Source organism: Marmota flaviventris, chromosome 18 (assembly GCF_047511675.1).
Source record: "Marmota flaviventris isolate mMarFla1 chromosome 18, mMarFla1.hap1, whole genome shotgun sequence".
In the NCBI taxonomy this organism is placed as follows: Eukaryota; Metazoa; Chordata; class Mammalia; order Rodentia; family Sciuridae; genus Marmota; species Marmota flaviventris.
This window is the reverse complement of record NC_092515.1, coordinates 58,743,072-58,765,560: the sequence shown is the minus strand read 5'-3', so window position 1 is coordinate 58,765,560 and position 22,489 is coordinate 58,743,072. Positions and strand designations below refer to the sequence as shown.

Genomic DNA, 22,489 nt, shown 5'->3' with positions numbered 1-22,489 from the left:
ACGTGAGCCCATATTGTACGGAGCTCAGGAAGCCGGAGCTGAGGCAAGAGCAGCGCGGGATGCACCTAAGGGTTCTGGCACCAGACCCTCCTGTTAGTCTCCTGCATGGGTGCAGGGTCCCCAAGCTCAGGGCTGGGACTGAGATGGGCACAAGCATAGGTAAGCAGACTGCTCGGGTCAGTGTGTGACAGGGGAGAGCCAGGCAGGCTAGGGGGGCGTGGAAGAAGAGATGTTCCCCAAGGAGGGAAACCTTGGCCAGTCCTGAGGAATCAGAGAGGTGCTGGCTGCTGGTGGAGGGGACACTGTCCAGACACGGCCAGCGTGAAGGGATGGGAAAGCTGGGCCAATCCAAGAAAGCAATGTGGTTTGGTACTGCAGAGGCAGAGTAAGTTAGGGAGGAGTGTTCATCCTGCCCTGCTCTTCCATTTGTTCAGAAGACGTTTACTGAGCACCAAGTGTATACCAAGAATTGTGTTGGGTGCTGAGGGTTGAGCAGTAAACTCACGGATGGGTGGATAGAGGAGGGAAGGAAGACCTTATAACAGTTCCTGCTGCATGTCACATCAGTCCAGACCCCCACGATCTGCCCAACTGTTTCCATGATTTTAACTCAGCATTTTCCTTCCAGCCTCCCTTGATCGAGAGACAGGCCCCGGGGCACCAGATGCTGGCTTGTGTGAGTACCAGTGGGCAGGATGAGCCTTGGGGGATAGAGGGTGGCAGATTGCCTCTGCAACTGTAGAGCTCTTGGCTGAGGGTATGGAGGGAGTGTCCCCAGGGTGCACAGTGGCCCCGCCCATCACAGAGGCCTGAGCAGAAATGGGACGCAAGGGGCCAAGAGGAGCCATGCCCAGTGGGACCAGAGTTCACAGGGAGGGTCTGCCACCTTCCACCATGGGGAGAGGACCCTGAATGGGTTCTGATAATCTGCCAGTCTGGGTCTCAGGCCCTGCTTGCTACTGGTGTCAAGAGGAGGCTCCTGAGCCATGCTGCTAGGGTTAGCCCTGGCTCTGCCACCTACTGCTGTGACCAGTGTCAGACAGTCTCATGCCTCTGGGTCTCCTCACCCATGAATGCAGGTGATAGTGGCACCAGTAACACCCCTCTCTGTGGGCTGAAAGAGTAACCCAGCAGGCTGAGCTGTCACAGGTGTCCATAAGCATCAGGGCTGGACTTCACTGTGGTGTGGCCAACAGCTAGCCATTACTGCTCCCTGCTCACAGCACTGCCCACTTCCCATGACCCACCCTGCCCAAGGCACAGAGCAGTGGGCACCTGCCTCCCTGCCTTACCTAACCCTAGGCACACTCCTTGTCCCTCCCCAGCCAGCACTGAGTTGACTCCCACCCTGTTAGACCCCTGGGCCACACACAATCTGGCTTTAAAAATCACCAACTACAGATCTATCCACGTCTGTGTTCTCCTCAGAGAGGTTCATCCGCTACCAATTTTGTCTTCCTTTCCTGTTTTTCTTTTTTTCTTTTTTGGGGGCTTGTTATGCACAGACACAGCTGGCACCTTCACAAGGCCAGTGTTCACACCTCATGGAATTACCAAGGGCGGAGCTGAGCATGACGTGCCAAGTGGTGCAGCAGCCTCTGCTTATAGGAAGCAGATAATCGCAGCCAAGATCTGTGGATGGTGCGTTGAGATGCAGGAGAATGAAAAACAGCCTGGAATTGGATGAGCTGCTGCTGTGAAATGCCTCCGGGGCCTCGAGGAGCCGGCCTTTCCTGGTCAAGCCCCTTTCCTGTGAAGCCCGGCCTCCCAGCCCACCAAGTGGGAGTTATCCTAGGAAGTACCCAGAATCCTTCTGTCCTCTTTCAAGAAAAACACTATGACCTTGTCTTCTCTGGACATAAAGAGCCACCAATCACAAGGAACATCTGCCAATGAGACGCATCTGGTCCCTTAGGGAGCCCCTGACTGAGTCTCTCTCTGCCTCATGTTTCTGAGGAGCACGTTTTGCTGCACATAGTGGTGACTCTGCTTCTTTATGTATTTGCCAAGTCATTTATGTCACAGGTTAGTGAGATGCCATGGAGATGGCAGTGAGGAAGGAAGAGAAAATCTTGCCTCTGTGGTGTTGATGGGCCTCGTGGCTGGTCTGCACCATCACCAACATTCCATTTTCTTTTAAAACATCAGTGACGCTGTAGATTCATTGCTGGGCTGGGACCTACCCTTAACTACAGTTTCACAGGTAGGAAGGGGAATTATTGAGTGTGTCTAGTTCTGGGATGGAAAATAGATCCTATCCCATCCATAGAAATGTCTTTAAATGCTGAATCGATAGTAGGTTCCTGAAGCACTGCTTTGGGAAGACACTCAGGTCACGCCGGAGGTAATCAGCCATGTCTGCATGAGCATGCTGAAGAGTGGGGCAGCTCCCAGGCCAATGGCCGCTGAGGTGCCATCCCAGCCTGTGCACCCTCCAGTCTGCAGACCAAGAACTTATAAGACTCTCTCAAACTCAACAGAGCCAGCACTGCCCGAAGGCCACCTCCATGTGGCCAGTTGTACTATCTCTGCTCCCCAGCTGTGTGACCATGCTCACCCCACTGCTGAACCAGACCCCAGATCACAGACAAGGAGGGTCATGGGTGGCAGATGAAGAAAGGATAAGTGAACACCGGGCACGGAAAGACTGAGGAAATGCAGGGTCGCACAGAAAAGGCCAAGCAGGCCAAGCGCGGGCCACACTGTTATCATCATTAGTTGAGTAGTTTTCAAAACATCCTTTAATCAAGAAGCCAGAGACTCTGAGCTCCTGGTGAAGGAGGATAGGTGAGTCCTTCCCAAGCCATAGCTGAGTTGACTTTGTGTGCAGCATAAAGCCTCTGAGTGTCAGAATCGGGGAGGCCAAGAGGCAGTGCGGCACTCATGTGCTGTATACACATGTGGGGGATGGTAAGGATCGGCATTCGCATGCATCTGATGGGAACAGATGCTGGTGTGTGGCAAAAGAGGGAGCCGCACCATATGCAATGGCCTTGCTACACAACTCCAGTGGGACACTGCGCTCTTCCCTGCCCCACGTCCATGTCTCTTCCTCTGAAGCTAGCTTCTGTTTTACTTTGAGGGATTACTCTTCCTTTACTCCCTATCCATGTGTTTAGGGGGTAGGGCTGACCCCACCCTGGGTTCAAGAAAAGACATGTGACCCTGACATGGAGGATTAGAGCATCATAGTCCAGTGAACACAGAGGTCAGTGCGGGGAAGGACTCAGGACCTAACGGGAGCCAATGAGATTCAAAGCTTCGTTACCATCATCAAGAAGAGGCAGATGTTCTCTCAAGTGGCTTCAGCCTCCTGGGAGAACGAGGTCAAGCTGCAGAGACCTCCACCCTGGGAGGCAGGGAGAGGTGAGCCTCTCAGAGCAGACTCAGCAAAGCAAGATGTATGCAAACCAAAGTTGTTGCCATTCTTTGAGCACCAGTACACAGACATCCCTGAAATGTGTGAGTTACATGAATCAATAAACTCCTACTGCTCCTCCCCTACTATTTTTTAAGTTGAATTTCTCTCATTTGCAGCAACAATAACAAAAATAACCTTAGCCAATACCATAAAGACCCATTTTGCACATAAGACAGAGAGACAACCCAATGCTCTTCTTGCACCCAAGGTTACCTGCAAGGACCCCTGGATGTCCTTCCCGCCGATGATCATGAGTTCTGCCATGTCCTCAGCATGGGGAGTCCGCGCGTGCACAAACAGGGTCCTGCCCACTGCAGTTATGTTTCTCAGGGCAACTAGGCTGCCATCGCTGTTCACCCTGAAGTGTGGGCTTGACACCTCATAGCGCAGCTTGTCATTTCCTTTACAGTCGCTGAAGGTCACTGGGAATAGAAAACAACAGAAAAGCATGGTTAGGTTGCTACCTCTCACCTATCAAGTGCAGGTCACCTTGACGGTCCCCACCACAGTCCTTCATCCCACAGCAGGCCACTTGTGCCTGGGTGACTGTGTTGATGGATTTTACTCGGTCAAAACACACCCTTGATCGCCTCCCAGTTCTGAGCTGGTGCTAAGCCCTGAGGATGCCAGGATGCAGGGCAGGCCCTGCCCTTGAGGGCAGTGGGTGGCGTGAACAGTCAGATATGGAAGAGTGACATTTAGGGAGGTGATCTAATTCTGGTACGTACTAGTCGCTGGGCAGAACCACAGAGCCCTGGGGAGCATGTCGGACGCCTTCACAGAGGCAAGGTTTGAGCTGGAACTTGAAGATAAATAGGAGGTCCTCAACAGGGCGGAGGGCATCCCAGACTATCCCGAGGCATGGATTCAGGAATGAGAACCAGGTAACCAGGAGCACTTGGAGAGGGGCCAATTGGAAATGGAGCAGGGATGTTGGGAAGTAGAAAGAAAGTCTGGAAGTGAAACCAGGTGTGTCTTGAAGACAAACTGGGGAAAGCCAGTAAGTTGTGGTGCTTCGTGACAGCCTTGGGCTATTTTTAGTGTGTCTCAGGTCAGGATCCCGTGTGTGCTCTGGTTCTAGTGGACAGCAGTATTTCCCAAGGGTTGAGGTGCACAAGGAGCACATGGGGAGCCCTGTGAAAACCCTGAGATTACAGTGTGCCGAATCTGGGTTATAGCATGGCAGACAGAGAGGCCGGGAAAGCCAGGGCCTGGTGTGTGCTAGTGATCCTGGCTGGACAACGGCGGTGGTGGTGGTGAGGTGGGGAGGGAGACAGGAGCTGAGTGCCTGCAGTTATGGCTCAGCCACGTGTGGGAAGGCAGACGGAAAGTGGCTCCTGGATGAACCACGTGGGACACGGGAGTCCTGTCGCCAGCACTGGTGTGATGGCCCTTGTGATCCCCTCTGGGAGCTTCTGTGTCTAGCACACAACTCCATTGTTAGGGCCTCCACCACCCGCCCCGTGCTGCCTGCCTCTTGCCTCTGCTATGGACTCAGGGGCCCTGGCAGGTAAGCCGAGGAGTAGACTCACTCCCCCCAGCATAGAAACGTACGACCATAGTTCCCCTTATCTAAGGGGGACACACTCCAAGACCCTTAGTGTATCTCTGAAACCCACCCTGGATAGCACCGAATCCTGAATAGACTATGTTTTTTCCTAGGATAAAGTTTAATTTATAAATTAGGCACAGTGAGAGATTAACAATAATAAAAATAATAAAATAGAACAATTATAACAATACACTGGCATAAAAGTTATGTAAAAAGTCTGCAAATCAACACACTGTGAACAAAGTTATGTGGACCGATCCCCCACCTTTTCCCATTGAATTCAGCTCATGGTTGACCACAAGTTACCGAAATCAACTAAAGCAAAAGCAAAGCCACAGGCCAGGGGGCTACATGCTCTCTGCTAAGATGCTTACTTATTTGGCAAACCTTTAATTGAAGTTTAACACAGATACAGAAGAGTGCATAAATCAGACTGTGTGACCCAGTTAATTTTTACAACATGGGTGCTCGAGGACCCATCACTCATTCCACAACACAATATATTACCCTCCCTTCATGGGTAGAATTCCACCCTCCTCCCCAGAGGCTGAGTCCACAGGTTGGGTTCACCTGAGTGTGTGTGTCACTGAAGTGGCTTTACCCAGCATGCCCTGTGTGTTTGGCGCTTTCATCCTACATCACATTTTGTGAGATTCATCTGTGAGGCCGCAAGTCACATCCTGACCATCAGACACTCTGTAGTATCTGGACCGCTACACCCCAATCCACTCTGTGCAGGCTCAGTTACGGCTTACTTATTCTACTATCAATGGGCACCTGAGTCGGTTCCAATTTGGGTCACTTAACACATTGCTACTAGGGACTTTCTGCTCTATATCTTTTGGTGACATCTACATAGGTCCCGGTCACTGTAAAGCCATATAAATATTTGATGAACTGAGCTGATCTTTCTGCTCTGGAAAGATGATGCTTAAGGCAACAATCGCCTTATCAGATGGTGATATGGAGAGCGTGGATGGGGCACTTTCCACATGCCAGGCGCAGTGACACGCATTTTACAGACATTTCTGAGTCAGGCCTCACAATGACAAGGAATAAGAACTATTCCGATTCCTTCTCCTGACAGTTTCCAGGTAAGGTGACTAAGGCTTGAAGAGGGCAAAGTTGGTGCCAAGCACACAGGGTTTGTAAAGGATAAACAAGATCTGAGCCCTGGTCCACGTGCCTTTCATCACCACATGGTCTCAGTAAAGGAACACCCACCTGAGCTGAGCCTCCTGGGTCCTCTCAGACCTGAGGGTCTGCACCCTGAGGGTCTGCACCCTGCGTGCTGTGCTCAGTCCTGCCCCCACCCTCCCACCAGCCCTGAAGCACCCTGCACAGCACTGCCTGTGCACCCCTGGGCAGGGCTCAGAGGCATCTCTGCATAAGCACACGGCTGGATGCTGGGGCGTCTGCGGTTCTCGGGCACTTGCTTGCTTTCCCTCACCACCTTGGTAGCCAAGACGACGCAGGCATGCCTGGTTTCGGCTTTTGGAGATGAAGGGGCTGCTTTCATTACCATCACCAATTAGCATTTGTCCACTGGAAGCAAATTAAACGGCAAGGCCTGCTGGGAATGTGTTGCTTCTGTGGTCAACATGGGGGTTTTGGCCCTGGCCCTGGCCCTGGCCTGTGGATAGGGAGGGTTGGAACAAGGGAGAGGAATACAATATGTGTGAGGGTTTTCATTACACAGCCAAATTCCTTCCTTCCTTCTTTCCTTCCTTCCTTCCTTCCTTCCTTCCTTCCTTCCTTCCTTCCTTCCTTCCTTCCACAGATACTTAGTGAGAGCTTGCATCAGGCTAGATGCTGAGGTTATAGCATTGGACACAAATGAACACAGTCCTGAAATCTAATGACAGAGACAGACATTAATCCAATACCATTATAAGTAACAGGGTCCTATTTCACACAATACGCAAAGGTCCTGTGGCACCAAGGGAACTGGGCACAAGCCAGTGAGATTAGCACAGAGGGCAAGGGAATGCAAGAAGCAAGGAGATAAGCTTCCTACTTCATAGATAAGCTGTGCTCCCGTGAAGTGGGACCTGAGGGCCACAAGGCCTTGCTCCTTAGAGAAGGCCCCTGGCAACTACAGGAGGTGCCTCCACCTGACTCTTGAAAGAATATGGACCCTCGTTGCCAAAGGAGGAGGGACTCCGGGCCATCTGCACTCCAGGCCGTCTGGCAGCTTCCTTTGCCCTCTGTCTTCACACCTCCCACCTCCCACCTTCCCTGCACCCACCCCCAGGCCTACCATTTCATGTGCTTGTCATGGTCTGGGCAGGCAGAGGATGCTTCTCATCTCCTTGGCCCTTGCTAACTCTTGATCATTCTGCAGGATTCAACTCAAGCTGTTCTCCAAGTTTCCAGCTCTTAGGGCCCTTTGTATCATGTTACACCAATATGTCTACATTGTGTCTCTGTTTTCCCACAGACTCAGGAGCAGAAACTGAGTCTGATTCTTTCATTCATCTTTACATTTTCAGCAATAAACAGAATGCTTTGCTCCATACAGGAGGCCATCCATAATGATGCCACTTAGCTAGATTTCTCTCCAGTGGCAAAAGGATGCTCTCACAGTGGTGAATGGGGCCCCCTCTCATGCCATCAGTCGGGGAGGCTACAGGCAAGACTGACAACTGAGAACAAGGCTTCCAGCAGCCTCCTGATGTGGTTGAGCCCCAGAGTACAGGTGGGTAGGGACAAAGGAGCCAACCATGCTCGCTCCCCTCTGCATTCTGGGCCCTGTGTGCACGGATTCATGATGGCACTTGGCCTCCTGTCTGGCCTTGGACATGGATGAAGTCCTGTGTGGTTGTTTATCTTTCTCCAGAATTCCAATAAAGCTTTGTGCAGCTCTGAAGCATAGGTGGGATGAAAGGGTGCTTGGACAAATAACAGCTCCAACACCTACCATTGGCAGAGTGGCTCCTGAGGGCCTGGCTCTGGGCCAGGGACAGTACAGTCAGTCCATGCAACCTCAGCCTCAGGGTGATGCTAAACTATAGCAGGGTTTCCCAACTCCCATTTTTTCTTTTTCTAATTACTTATGCCCTTAGGAGCCTTTCCAGAAATTTCCTCCTAATTGCCTCCACTCTCGTGAAATTTTAATATCACAGATACACTTAAATCTGCTTATATATCGCATGTGAATCTTTATTCTTTTTAAGTACAAATTTTGCCCTTCCCCACAAGAACCTAATTCACCCCATTTGGGGCAACAGAGTCCCACTGAGAATGTACAGTACAGACTCTCTAAGCATCATTTCCACTTTCTAGAAGAGACTGAGCCTCAGGGACACTGACTGAGTTGTTCAAGGCCTTGCATCCTGGAAGGGATACAGCCAGAACATGCCCCCAGCCTGATCTGTCTCGAGAGCCCAGGTGCTGGGCACTCTACTCCTAGGAAGAGATGAAGGAGAAGAGAAATGACAATTGCCCCATGTCAACCCCCTTGGGCCCCTCAAGAATCCCGTGGGTGAAGGCACAGTGGGGGGCCACAAACACCCCCAGCATCTGGCACTTCTTAGGCCCCGTGTGTCACAGCACCTCCCTGCCAGGTCAAGGAGCTGCCTGCACTGGGGGGAGGGGAGGCGTTTGCCTATTTTCAACACCACCTGAACTCAGGAGCAGATGCTTTGGACCAGGGAATCTTTCTCAAGGCCAATATCTACGACACCATCAAGGAAACATTTGAAAAATACCTCCCTCCAGAGAATAGATAGAATTGGGCTGGCTGGGCACTGTGCACCTGGATCTTTCCAAAGCCCCCCTAGACAAATGAAGTGCACACGAACCAAGAACCAAGACCTTAGGTTGGAAACTGTTGGACAAGATGCCAGGTTTTCACACTTACCCGCCATTCCTGGCACTGAAGCGGGACCTAGCATGCCAGCACCTGCTCTTCCCACACCCTGAGTAAAGCAGTTCTACTGTTATTTTTAAGCCCTTTTCGAATCCTGGATCAGTGGGAGGAGCCCTGTGACCTTGGACAACTGAACCCCACCGATCTTTACTCCTCGACATCTTCAGCTAGTGAAATGGGAGTAATAGCACCCCCACTTACGGGCACCATCCTCCCTGTGGGATGCAGAAACCAGACAGTCCGTGCCTACACAACGCAGCTCTTGGGTCAGGGCTGCTGCTCCACCAATGGGAATCACCATCAGTGTTCCCATAATTCTGGGCACCAGGGGAGCCCCCCCCTTCCCTGCCCTACAGAGCTTCCCTCTTCTGGCTGGTGTCCCCCTGCCCGGTGTCCTTCGGCTTTGTTCTGGTCAGGCGCCCTTGCTCCAGCCTGGCCACATGCAGTTACCATGGAGACAGGGACTCCAGGCAGAGACTCCGGCTGATTCCGATCCAGCCCTGCCCACCTGTGAGTGCTTTGGTCTTTCTTGCTCAGGCCCAGCCTTCCTTCCTTGCACCAGAAGTTGTAGAGGGAAAGAGCAGGAGAGGGTGAATCCCAGTGTGCTGCCCGCCGTGCACCCGACCCAGTTGTACTGAAAATACTCCAAATGGACTGTCTGTAAGGACGGCTTCATGTCAATCTAAGGGATGATCTTTCCTAAAATAGTGATGCCCGTCCTGAGCTTGGCCTTCATGATCGCCCTGAATCTGCCCATTATCACCTGGCATCAGTTGTAGGCAAGACTGTTTTCCTCTCTGGAAACAGAGGATGATCCTTATTCTCACGTTGAATATGCCAAGTCTATTTTTCCTAATATGTATTAAAATAAATCTAAAGAGTTAACTAAAAAAATAAATGTCCTTTTATCCATGAAAACCCTCACGGCGACATTCACTGCATCCTTGGGAATGGGGGTGGGGCTGCTTTTCTCCCGTCATTCCTAAGCCCGACAAAGACCTGTTTGGCTCCACTGACCAGCCTTTGACCTGCGGGGCTCTGACAGCCGGATGGCTGGGGTGGACCAATACACCCAACATAAAGGAAGAAGGCCTGGCAGATGCCAACCCTAGAAAAGGCACCCATGGAGGTCACCCGGTGGTGGTGACTTTGGCAATAGCTAGATGACAGACTGACACACGGGAGGAATCATTCGGCAAAAGAGAAAGAATTCACCACACCTTTTTTTCCTTCTGGAGAACACAGACTATTTTCCTACCAATCCTCTCACCTTCCATTCCCTAAAGGGCTCAAGGGACAGAATCATCACATTGTCGCATAGCATTAGCTTGGTGGTCCCCACCAACATATCAGTGATTCGCCAGCTTTTCAGCAGAGATCAAGACAATGTGTGTTTGGAGGTCCAGAGTTCAAAGAACATACTTAAGGAGGAAATTGAATGGATGACTATTTTAAAATATTTGTTTCTATAGAGACAGCCTCCTAAGTAGCTCTAAATGACACCATGTGGATAACATAAAGGAAAAATTCTAATAAACAATTAAACTTGTGAGCAGCAAATATTTGGAACCTCTATCTGGGGGACAATGACTAGCTGCGCTGTTCTGAACTCACAAATGACTTCGGCATGTTGTTTATCATGGTGGCATTTCAAATAGCTTCTGGAAAGGAAAAAAATGATACTTATAATACACTGAACCTGAGGATTTATTGGAATCAATTGCATAACATCATTCTTTGAGATAATCTTTGAGCACCCCAGGAGGAGAGAGGGGAGAGCGAAAACTCCCCACCTGGGGGAAAATGCAAATTAGACGACAGGCACCACTCAGCGTTTCAATTATGCTTTCAGCGTGTTTCCACTCAAAATGTCCTCTGGGCTTAATGCAAATGTCACAAAAAGACAAACTTTAGCTGGGAGACAAAACCACAATCGAAATGGAAAGTTTGGCACGTGAATTAAGGGGCTTAATCTTCCTGACCTTGATTTTCTGCTTTTCTATTTCTTTCTTTTGAATATGATTCTTAGGGATAAAAATCCCAAAGGCATAGATTTCTTTCCATTTAGAAATAACAGGTGAAGGAGCAAATTAAGCTGTATTATGATCCCAGGAAATATGAAAATGCAAGTGGATTTAAATTTATCTGCAAAATAAAGACTAGTTCTGCTTATATAGACAGGTATAAACCCATACATGGATCCTGTGCTCTTCCGGCGTGTTTGGTCCATCTGTGAGTCATGCACTCTCACCTGAGGTAGATAGATGGTCTTAAGGAAAGGTAGAATCTGTCCTGTCCGTTGAGACTTGCCATTGAGTTTGCGCATAAGCTGTAGAGCCTGCCAGCCTTAGTGCTCAGACTGCTTGATTGCCTGTGCTGGGACTTGAGTAATTCTGTATCTGTCATCCTGGGAGCTGGAGCCTGTCCACAGGCAGGTGTGTGGGTTCCTCCAGGATCTCTGGACCCACACACAAGAGGATGGCTACAGCAGTGGTGCGCTGGCCATAGAATAACCTGGATTTGTAGCATATGTCAAGCTTAACCATGTGAATGCTCTATACAGTGCTGACCTCAATGTACCCAAGTGCCTTCACGGCCTTGAAAATTCTCTATAATCTTCATGGGCTTGCAGAAGTACCTGCACTAGTCATCTTCAGAGACGAGGCACTAGCCCTGCAGAGCAGAATGTAAATGGCTTCTTCTGTCTCAGCCTGAAGGGAATCCACCATCCCTGTTCCCCTCACCTACTCACAAACACAGAATTCAACTGCCCATCAGCGTGGAGGGCCTGCATATTGGTTGATCTGCAAAGTGTTTGCGGGCACAGAAAGCCATCTCGCGACTCAAGTATCATTTAGTTCAGAAACATCAGATGGACTCTCCCCAGGATGCAGGCCATCATTTAATTGCTTTTCACATCCCTCAGCATCCCACTGGCATCCAGAGGCACTAACTTCCTTTTAAAGAATTCACAAAGCCGGATCCTGGGGCTCCTCGGACCTGCCCGGATGAGAGGAACAGAAAGCCAGGCCTCGGTTCCCCTGATGCTCCTTCCTCAGGCATTCTGACGGAGCCAGCTTTCTCCAACACGGCTCAGCCCCTCCCACCCTGGGTCAGACTGGGGGAGGAACAGTAAGCACAGCCCCCGGCCTTGACTCATCCGATCTCCTGATTCCCGAATGCTCTGGACTGTGTCCCAGCTGAACCTTTGGCTCAGAGTCAGTGCCCACAGCCACCGCTTCTGCAGGATTCTGGGAGTGGTGCTAACCATGACGGATGGACCCAGGCGTGGATTTCGTCTCCAAAGACTGTGTAAATTTGATAGGTGCACACTACACATAAAACAGTCTTAATGCCATCTCGTGTCAATTCCAACTTTGATATAGAGTTTCAATTCTATCATGACAGCAGAAGATATAATGAATGATTCAGTCAAGTGATCCTCAGCCGAAACCTATTTTTGCCATGTAAACCCTTACGGGCTTCCTCTTAGAAAAAGACAGAGCCCACATCTGATTTCAGGGGAATTTTTCTGTCTCTTATTAAAAACGGAGCTGTAAGCTCTGAAACTGCTCTTTTCTGTCAAGGTCTTACAATCTCCTCTTGCTATGGATTCTTCAAAACATGGCAGTTTGCTTTCTGATAGGACGCTGTGAATTGCCTACCCTTGGGTGGTTCTAATCACTATGAATTGGGTATTTCAAATTGGAATTACTTTATATATCGCACAGTGCCTGACACAGTACACATTCAGCCCTGTTTGTTGAATGAATAAACAGCAGATCTGAAACTTGGCAGCTAAGCAAATTTAAAATTCCCCAAACAAAACTGAGAACGATGGCAAATTCATGTGAAGATCTGAGTAAGTCAATTTGAAAGTCACCTGCTCAGCGAAACAGAAATCATGGTTTCAGCAAGTCTGAGAATCACCAAGTCTTGGATTTACAGAGATCTCCTCTTGATTTTTTTTTCCCTCATTGCTATCCATGTCTCTAAAAAAGCCCTTCATTTCTGATGTACCTAGAAATCATATGCACGCTTGCCTTCCTCCTCCGAGCTTCTCTGGGGTGAGCTAATGGAAGGAGAAGTTTGCTTTACTGTAACTTCAAAAGTATTTAATCTCGCATCTGTAGTTGTTCAGACACCTGTGGCAGTGTGCTGGCTGAGCCTGTGTTGGGACACAGAGCTCAGTTTTGTTCGATGACTGGCAGTCTGGCGATTTCCCAAGTACCTGTACATGAGCCTGCAGAGGATGGGGCCTAAAAGGAGGATGATTTCTGGATGAGATCCAGAGAGGCACAGAGTCAGGAAGAAGATGGAGAGAAGAATACAGCCCTGGTTGCCTGGCCAGCCCCAGGGATCCACAGATCAGGGGGAGAGGAATTTATAAATACAAGCTCAAAGAGTCATAAACCACAGGTGACATCAGTATTCTCGAGCACCATTACAGAAGTTCCCAATAACAAACTCTTATGGTGAATGGCAGCTTGGCTCATGTCTCTCTGAGTAGAATACAGCTTGGCCTGGCCCTGGTGCAGAGATGACAGAGAAGACAAAAGCAGCTATAGGGAGTCTTCAGTTATCTTGAGGGGTTAGCGGCCTTGGGGATTTTGAGGAAGGACTTGTCACACACAGAGAAGCAAAAACAGACTCCCTCCAAGACCTTCCCAGGAATGTCAATGAAGGAGAAGACATAGGAGCACTTGTGGGTTCATGTGGAGATGCTCTAAGGTCTTCCAGAAATTGCACAATAAAGGATGAATTGAGGTCCCATAGTTATGCATTTGGGGAACTATGAGTCGGTGCAATGCAAATATTAATATCTATTTGACCTCAAATTTGCCAAAATACTGGAAAAGCCTAAAGAAATTTAGATTGCTATTTAGAAGGCGCCTTCTGTATGAAATAATTTGCTCTTCATTGGACATTTCCGGGGGGGGGGTAAATGACTATTTAGCAATAATATTGTGAAATACATTCCAGTATTAGAAGATGTCTCTTACAATTTGGAGATTTTATTATTCTAAAGCTCAACATATTTATCCAGTAACCCATTGAAAATGTCATTTGTTCACTTACATTGTGAAAGACAGTAGGCACTAAGGGATGAATGTCAACATAAAAATGAATAAGTTCACTATCTACCTTCATGATATTTAGAGTCTGAAGGCTGACCCCATGATTATCTGGAGAGATGCCATATTGAAGAATCAGTGTTCCATTTTGTCATCACATCAAAAGGCCAAATAAGTGCCATATAGTAGAAATTACAAGCAGACATATCATAATTCAATATAATAAATTCTTTCTAGCAGTGAGAAAAAGTCAACCAATGAACAGTCTTACCATTCCTAGAGGCATCCAAGGAGAGGACTATCAACTTTACTGAAGATATGAGCTCTCAAAAATTGCTTAGAAAGCAAATTTCTAATTTTCTCTTGTTATAAAAATAAATGTGTCATTCTAGATAATTGACCTTCTATGTTATATGTTTTATTATAAAATTGGATTTTTTTCACATAAAATTTAATAAGCCAATTTTGGTGAATTTGTTTCCAAGCTACTATATCCACAAAATTGGACAAATTAACTGGGTATAAAAATATGCAAATCACCAGGCTTTGGTTTATTTTGGTAGCTGAGGGTACCTTCAAGACCACATCTACAGCCATTCCACACCAGATTGGCTTGTGTAATGACTGTGGCCATCAAAGGGTTCATGAGGACAGACACTGGTGATTACCCAAATTATCTCCCTAGGTGTCCCAGTCATTTTACTGAAACATACAATGTTGTCTATTCATGTTAGAAGTTTATTTTCTATAACAGTTGCCATTTAGAGAGCATTCTCTATTTGTAAAGCTGTGGGTCAAATACCTCATGAACATTATTTCTTTTAATTCTACAACACTCCCATGAAGGGAGTATTTTGTAGATGAGGAAATCCAAGGTTCAGAGAGATTGAGAAAAAAATTATGGTCAGATAGATATATATATAGTAAAACTGTAGAATTGCTTTCTACATCAATCATAAAATCCTGTCTCATGACCCAGGAGAGAAGGGAAGAGGTGGGTCCTTTCAGGACGGTGGAATCCATAATAATTGTTGAAAGTTCTTCTTTAGATGTGCATGGCTCAATGCCGGGGGGGGGGGGGGGGGCAAAAGTGAGAAATGAAGAGAGTTACAAAAAACTCAGTGAAGTAGAATCTTGGTGTAAGTGATTAAACCCACTGGGAAAACCCTAGGAGTGAAATCCAGAAGACTTTAGGGGTCATAGTTTAGGGAACATTTAAGTTCTGAAGAGGGACAAGGAAGACACACAGATAGGGCCCAGATCAATCTTTATGCAGCCCAGAACACCCAAGCATAGTCAATGGCTTTTATTAAAATGGTTTGTTTAAAGACTGGAAGAAAAGAGAAATGTATTGTTGATCTGTACATGACTTTTATCAAAGAACTCTTAAGATTTGGGTTAACTGCAAGTCCACACCTGCTATTCTGCTACTTAATCATCACAGATATTCATACATGGTCTTCAGAATGTCAAGTCTGGTTTTCACAGAAGTTGTAGATCATCTGTAACCAGCATGTGATGAATGAACATCTTTTGTAGAAAAATCCAAAAGCATTTTGAACATCCTACCCTTCATTTCCTGGGGAAGTCTGAAATGCTTCTAGAAGGCAGAGATGGACTTGTGCTACCTGGATTGCAGAAGAGGGTCTAAAATGTTTCCGGAAGGCAGAGCAGCACTTGGGTCCTCATGTATATCCTCTAGGGAGGCAATGGGTTTCCTTCCTAAGGGTGTGTGCCCAAGTCGTGGACAAGGTTGGTGGCTCAGGAACATCCGTACCCAGCAAGTTACTACAGTCTGCAGGGCACCAGCTTCCACACTGTGAAAACGTTCTCCTTCCACACTGTGAAAATGAAGGGTAGGATGTTTAAAATGCTTTTAGATTTTTCTACAAAAGACGTAGGAAAAATCTTGGGAGTGCTGTGAGGATCTGAGCTTCCTACAACCTCATCTCTGTGTCTCTGGCTCAGCACTAGACCTGGTACAGAGTTGGTGATCAAAAAATATCAGTGGATTCTTTTTGATTGTAACCAATTAATTCGTTCACCTCCTCCCTAATTGCAGTGAATGAGACGCTCATCAGCTGTGATTACAAATTGGTTCTGTCTAGTTGACAAGACCGTATCTGGAAATTAAAACACAACGGTTTGGCTTGCAGTACATGAAGGACAATTAATTTTTGTATGCATATATGGGCTTTCTGATGTAAGCAAGAAGATGATCAGCCCTTAGGTCATGCCTATTCATCCTCCAGTTGCCAAGAGACTTTTATTGCATTCCTGATGCCATATGGCATCGTCTCTAGCTCCAGCCTCGTGGGACTGAAGGAGGATGCCTGCCAAGAGCATCTTGTCACTTGCTAAAGGTATCCCACTTCCCTGCGATTGCTTCTCTCCACAAAAGCAGCGCTCACACACTCCCTGGGAAGTTCAGTGCAGCTGAAGGCTTTTGTGCCCCCCCAACACACACACCTGAATGGCCATGGGAAGTATGGGAACCAAACCTAAATCATAGCTTTCCATCAAAAGGGGCAACTTTTGCAACTGAAGGATTCTTACATGGGATCTCAGTATATGACTGTGATTATAGAAGGCCCCATGTGTCTAGAAATGTACTTTTTTGCACAGACCCATGGCAGGTTAAGACCTAAGGTTCCTGAGATTTACTGCTTGTGCTTCTTCTTTATATATGTGTGTGTATGTGTGTGCGCGTGTGCGTGTGTGTGCTTCAAGCTAAAGCCTACAGTCTCGCTCAACTGTGATATTTACGATAATGAATCACAGATGTTTAAATGGATGTAATCTGAAAACACTTAAATGCTAAGATGCTGGAGTCTTACTGCAAACATTACGAAGTGAGGACCTTTGGATTATGTTGATTTTCAGATACTATCACTAGGATATGACTTTACATATTTTGGAAGATAGCAGGCATAAAGGGAAGACATTTTTTCTATCTTTAAAGAAGCAGTGTTCAAAGCACCAGAGGAACTTCAAGGATGTGTCGATTTGGTCACTCTATTGATAACTGAGTTGCAGCACTCTCTGGAATTATGAGAGCACTTATAATTCCCAGCAATAGAGGGCTGCTTTCATGACCCTATCTATACTAAGAGGCACTGTGAAGCCCTGGAGAAAGAAGAATGAGGGAGATCTGTCTATTGATGTGAATGAATAAGAGTCTATCTAACTGGTGGAAAATGTTTTTGATAGATATCAAGATCAAACATATATAAACTCTACATCTCTGTATGTCATTTGCAAATTTGATAGACCCTATGTCAATTCCTATAGCTAGTGGGGAAAGTGAGGGCTGGGTGGAATGGTAGAACCCACCCTGTAATATATATTATTTAATAGTCTTTTTAAGTGCAAAAAGATTAAACTGCAGTTGAGTGAAATGGGAAACATACCCATTTACCATCCCACCTAGCCCTTACTTCCCCCGCTAGACACACAGTTGACATATATTCTATCAAATATATGCATTTGCAAATTACATACATACATATGCAGTTTAGTGTGTAGGTTTGATCTTAATATCTGTCGAGAATATTTTGCACCAGTTAGATAGATTCTGATTCGTTCACACCAGGAGCTAGATCTCTGCATTCTTCTCTAGAACTTCACAGTGCTGCTTAGTGTAGATATGGGGTCACGAAAGCAGTCCCCTATTGCTGGGCACTGAGGTGTTTTCTGTTTCATAGTGACCAGCAATGTCAAGGTCAATCCTGATGTGCTACATTTGGTGCATGTGTCCTGTCCCCCATTTGTTGATTTAAATAAAATGCCCTGTAAAACTTCTGTAGCCCTGGCAAATCAGCAAGGTTTTATCAATCTGGACTCTGATCTAAAGAGTATGAGAGTTCTTTTCTCTCATACCAACTCTTGACAACAAAGCGTCTATTTATTTTGCCAGTTTGATGGTTGGAAGAAAGTATGGGGTGGATTGGGGCATTTTCGAGGAATCCTAGGTCAGTCATCTCACCTTCTGCTCTTCTAGTTCCTTGGGGCCCTGCTAGGCGTCAGGATACTTAGGAGCTTACTTGTCCTTGCTTTTCTCCTTACCAAGCTGAGCTTCTGGAAGGCAGAGAGGCACCCTGTTCCCCAGTCTTTCTCCAGGGCTCAGCAGGGGCCAGGTGTGTGTGTTCATTGACTGAATATCTGTTTTTGTAGATGAGGCTAACCCTCTTTCTACCACTACACGGTTATTTGGCAGAGTTCCAGTTTAAAGGGACAGCTCAACTCACCCCCTCCTTTCCTATTTCAGTTCCCTCCCTTCTCCCCTCTTCTATCATCTCTCTTCATCACCAGAGCAAAACCTCCAGGCTCACAGGAACCTGGTCAGCATCTGCAGCAGCAGCGCAGAGTCTGACACACAGTGGACACGCCACAAACACCTTCCGAGGGTCAGTCCTTTATGATCTGTGGACCGTTTCATGTGGACGCCATGCCAATGTCAAACTCTGAGAGGTCAACTCTTGTTCTTGACCCTGCTTTTCTGTTCTGTCTGGTGAGATGAACAGGGTAGGCAGATTTCTTTAGAGCTTTGACTGAGACCCTTAATCCCATTTTCCTGGATTGGGGACTGAGGTGTGTAGAAATCATGTGAACAGGAAGTGCTGCTGTGGCATGGAAATGTGGGTGTCATGCCCAGTTTGGCTTTGTTGATGGCAGCTGTGTAGACAGGAAAGTACAGCTCGCTGGCAGGCTAAAGTGGACCCAAGGAGATGTTCAACTCAGGGGCTGAACCCACTCTCATACAGGCTGACACCACGTGTCATTCTAAGCCAGGAATCGGGACTGTACTGCCCACCTGCCAAATCTGGCCCACTAGTCATGTTTGTAAATAAAGCTTTATTGGAACACAGCCACACTATGCGTGCACATGCCATGGGTTGCCAGGCTTACAAACCCTAATATTTCCTGTTTGGCCTTGTGCAGAAAAAATTTGATTGACCCCTGCTTTAGACCAAGGTCATATTTTTTTTTTTCCAAGAGATCTATTCTAAGCCACTCCAGTGCTCAGGCAAGAAAACTCATATTTCACACTCTGATTTCATGATGAACCACAAAGACAATCAGCAGAACAGGGAGAATGACTCACACACACTCGCCTAAATGCTCTCTCAAGCTTGTGCTTTGCCTTTCATTTTCCAAGATACAATCTTCTGGGAGAAATTTTCCATTCAAAACAGAATCTCAAGAGGCTTAGGTTTTTAAATACTCTTTTAAAATCCATTATCATCATTAAATATATGGACAAGCACTCATAGAGAAGATGAATATACCCTGAGGAGCAGATGGCTATTGTGTGTATCTATATTTTTATGTAACTAAAGCAATAATTTAATTTAGAGCTAAGAAATTAGCTGTTCATGCTTTTGATCAAGTTGAGGTGCAAAATTGTTTGTCTTCAAGGTCTGTTTCTCACACTTAAAGTGATTCGTCATTTTAAAATGTGACTTGTCATTAATTTTTGTTTCTTTTCTTGTAGGGGGGTCTATCATTATTTTCCCCCAAAGGACTACGATGTATGATTTTTTCTCTGCATTCTCTAAGTGAAACCATTTGAAAATTTAGTTTTCTATGAAAACTCTAACAGGAATTATTTAACCAAAAAGTGACAGAGAAATCGTGATTCTATTTATTTTTCCCCCTCTGGTGAGGGTTTGGCTCATTAACAAAAAGCAAAAAAAAAAAAAAAAAAAAAAAAATTAAGCAAAGGGATGAAAGGAAAGATAGCAACCAAAAAAAAATGTTTAAATGTCTCCATGAAGCCAGATGCTCCAGCAGAACATGAAAAATAATGGTCACTGTGTATTTCAAGTACTTAAAACCAATGAGCTCAGAAAAACACCCACTTAAACTACTGCACAGTTTCCTCTGTAATTTTGTACGTTCATGTTGGACGGTTTCCGGGGTCTTCCTTGCCCCTTGTAAGTTAAAGTGTCATGGCTAGGAGTTCTTTCAACACTCAAAGGTCCTGAGTATCAAGTATGCAGTTCTGGTCTGGGAAAGGGGCACAGGAAGGAGATCAGGTGAGCTGAACTCATCACAGGTGGGTGGAGGTAAAAGGAGAGCGAGGCCAGGTCTCACCCCCTCTTTCATTAAGAACAACTTTGAAAATATTAACAATGCTGGGAGGGATAGATGTTTCCTCCTTTACCCCTAGTCCCCCTCCGGAAGGCAGATCTAGCTAAAGGCCAGACCCATTGTTCTGCAGAACCTTTGGCTGGGTTTGGGGGGTGGCAATTTGGGAAGGTCGAGTTCAGTGTTTATTGAAGAGATTTTTCTGTATAATGAAAGATAAACTGGAGAAGAACAACTCAGGCAAGGGGAGTGAGGAGGAGAGGAGGAAGGGACCTCCCAGCCTTCCCTCTCCTCCTTCCTTTCCAACCCTCAGTGACTCGACGTGGCTCACGAATGCTGTGTGATTTCTTGTGCAACGTGGGGCGGGAGCCATATTTCCTGCCTGGCTGACCCAGGTTGGAAAAGGAGATGGCCTTTGAGACCCAGGACACCAAGGTCAGAGGGACCATGAGGACACAAGTCCGCAGGAGTTGGTGTGAGTTTAGAGAGAGAGCTTTGAGTGTCTCAACTTACAGAGCGTGGGGGCTCAACTTGATTTTTAACTAGCCTCTGAGTGGACCATGAACTTCTGATTTCTATTTAATATTATGTATCTTTTTCCACAAGGCGTCATCGTGTTAAGATACATGCAGTATCTCATCATCTTGCTGGTTTTTCACACTATTATTATTTCCCAATTTACAGATAAAGAAACTGAGCCTAAAGGGGACAAGTGTAAGAAACCCGTTTCTCTAGACAGGGGCGCTCGCTCAAAGCTCACACCTCCTGTCTCCAGCCCACTCTGCAAACTCAGGCTCGGTAAGGGTATTGGATTCCATATGCCCAACACAGAGCACAGTGATAGCCGTCCTGAAGGATGAGCAGTCGGTCAGCAAGTCAGCATTTAAAACAAGGTGACAGTGTCCCACCACAGGGAAGACAGTAGAAGTGAGAAGCCAGGCTCAGGGAGAAACAAGTTCTCGGGTTTGAGCTGAGCCATGAAGAGGCGGAGAGAAGGCATTTGCTTCACCCTGGAGGATGAGAACCCAAGTGGTCTTCTACCTCTGAGACTGACATTAAAAATGGACAGAAAGGTCTCCCTAGGAGATGTGGCTAATCCAGGTTCATAGGCCAGTGCTAATTCCTTTAGAGAAAAGCATCTCTTTGATTCAGCAGGGCTCTGGGTAGATGCCAGGAGAGCCTGTCGTGAGCAGTTATTATAGACTCAGTCTCAGGCGCTGTTAGATTCAATCTAATCTATTTTATTAATGTTCACCACACTTCAGACACACATCCTAACTCTAAGTCCTAATTGAGTCTACACCCAAGGGTCCAGAAACTCACCTGTGATATGTCTTAAGTCTGAGACATTAGAACTTGATCTAGCCTGGAGGAGTCTGGTGCAGGGGGGAAAACATCAATGGAGGTCTCTGTCTCTCTGTCTGGGTCCTATTAGTCTCATCGGCCCCCAAAAGTCTTGGTTTTTAAGTCCTAATTGAGTTGTGCTTGCAGTTGATAACTGGGTGAGGTCTGGGGTAGACTCTTACATCACTAAAGTCTATCCAAGTTCTGCAGTTCACATTACATCATGGGCACATTGCTTAAGGTCATTCACTATTTAATAGTGAAAATACACATCCACTAATTAATATAGTCAATAGTCAATAATTCTATAATATTTCTGGTACTCATATGTGTGCCTTCAGCCGCCCTGTTTGCAGCAGATTCACCCATGAAGTGAGTAACTACAAAATACAACACAATTTTCAAAATGGAAAAGCACAAAGAACAGGGCAGGAGGAATGGAAGCTGTGTGAGGGGTAGGGTTCCTCCTGATTAAGTTCTCGAGAAGGATAAATTGGGAGAAAATGTGAGAACAAAGATAGCAGCCTGGGGATTATGGTCTTCAATTCAAATAAGCAAAAGAGCTAAGAGACACTGGACTTTCCATTCCTGAGGGTTAGTTAGAGACCCCTGTAGTTAATGCTTCTGCTCACAGTGAATGCAGGTGGTGAAGGGGGGTCAGTTTAGCAATCACTGAAAATCATATTGTCTCATGGTCTTCAATTTGTTCATTGAAAACAGCACAGACGAGGGGTTCTTGAAGTGTAGTCCAGGCCAGCAGCCTGAGCATCCTCAGAGCTTATTATGATCTAGAGCCCATCAGAGTTCTACTAAATCAGAAGTTCTGAGGTGGGACCTGGCAATCTGTGTTCACATTCAAGTGTGATCACTCTTGAGACAAGGTTAGCATCCTTAATTCAAAAATCTAAAATGCTCCAAAATCCCATGCTTTTTGAGCACCAACATGTCACAGGGAAAAATTCTACACCTGACCTCACGTGGTGATGGGTTGCAGTAACATACCCAGTTACATTAAAATTGTTGTTCGTATTTTCCTTCAGGATATGCATAAAAGTTGGTTATGAAACCTAAATGAATTTCATGTTTAGGCTTGGGTCCTGTGCCAAGATATCTCATTATGTGTATGCAAATATGCC

The 22,489-nt window shown here is 46.6% G+C and overlaps 1 protein-coding gene across 1 annotated transcript in view; it reads right to left on the bottom strand.

Moving 5' to 3' along the window:
* Cdh13 (cadherin 13) overlaps window positions 1-22,489 on the bottom strand; it is an 873,075-nt gene that overhangs the window by 531,041 nt on the left and 319,545 nt on the right. The window contains exon 3 of the mRNA XM_027933116.2: window positions 3,635-3,843. Coding sequence (XP_027788917.2) covers window positions 3,635-3,843 — 209 coding nt within the window. The remainder of the gene's footprint in view (window positions 1-3,634; window positions 3,844-22,489) is intronic.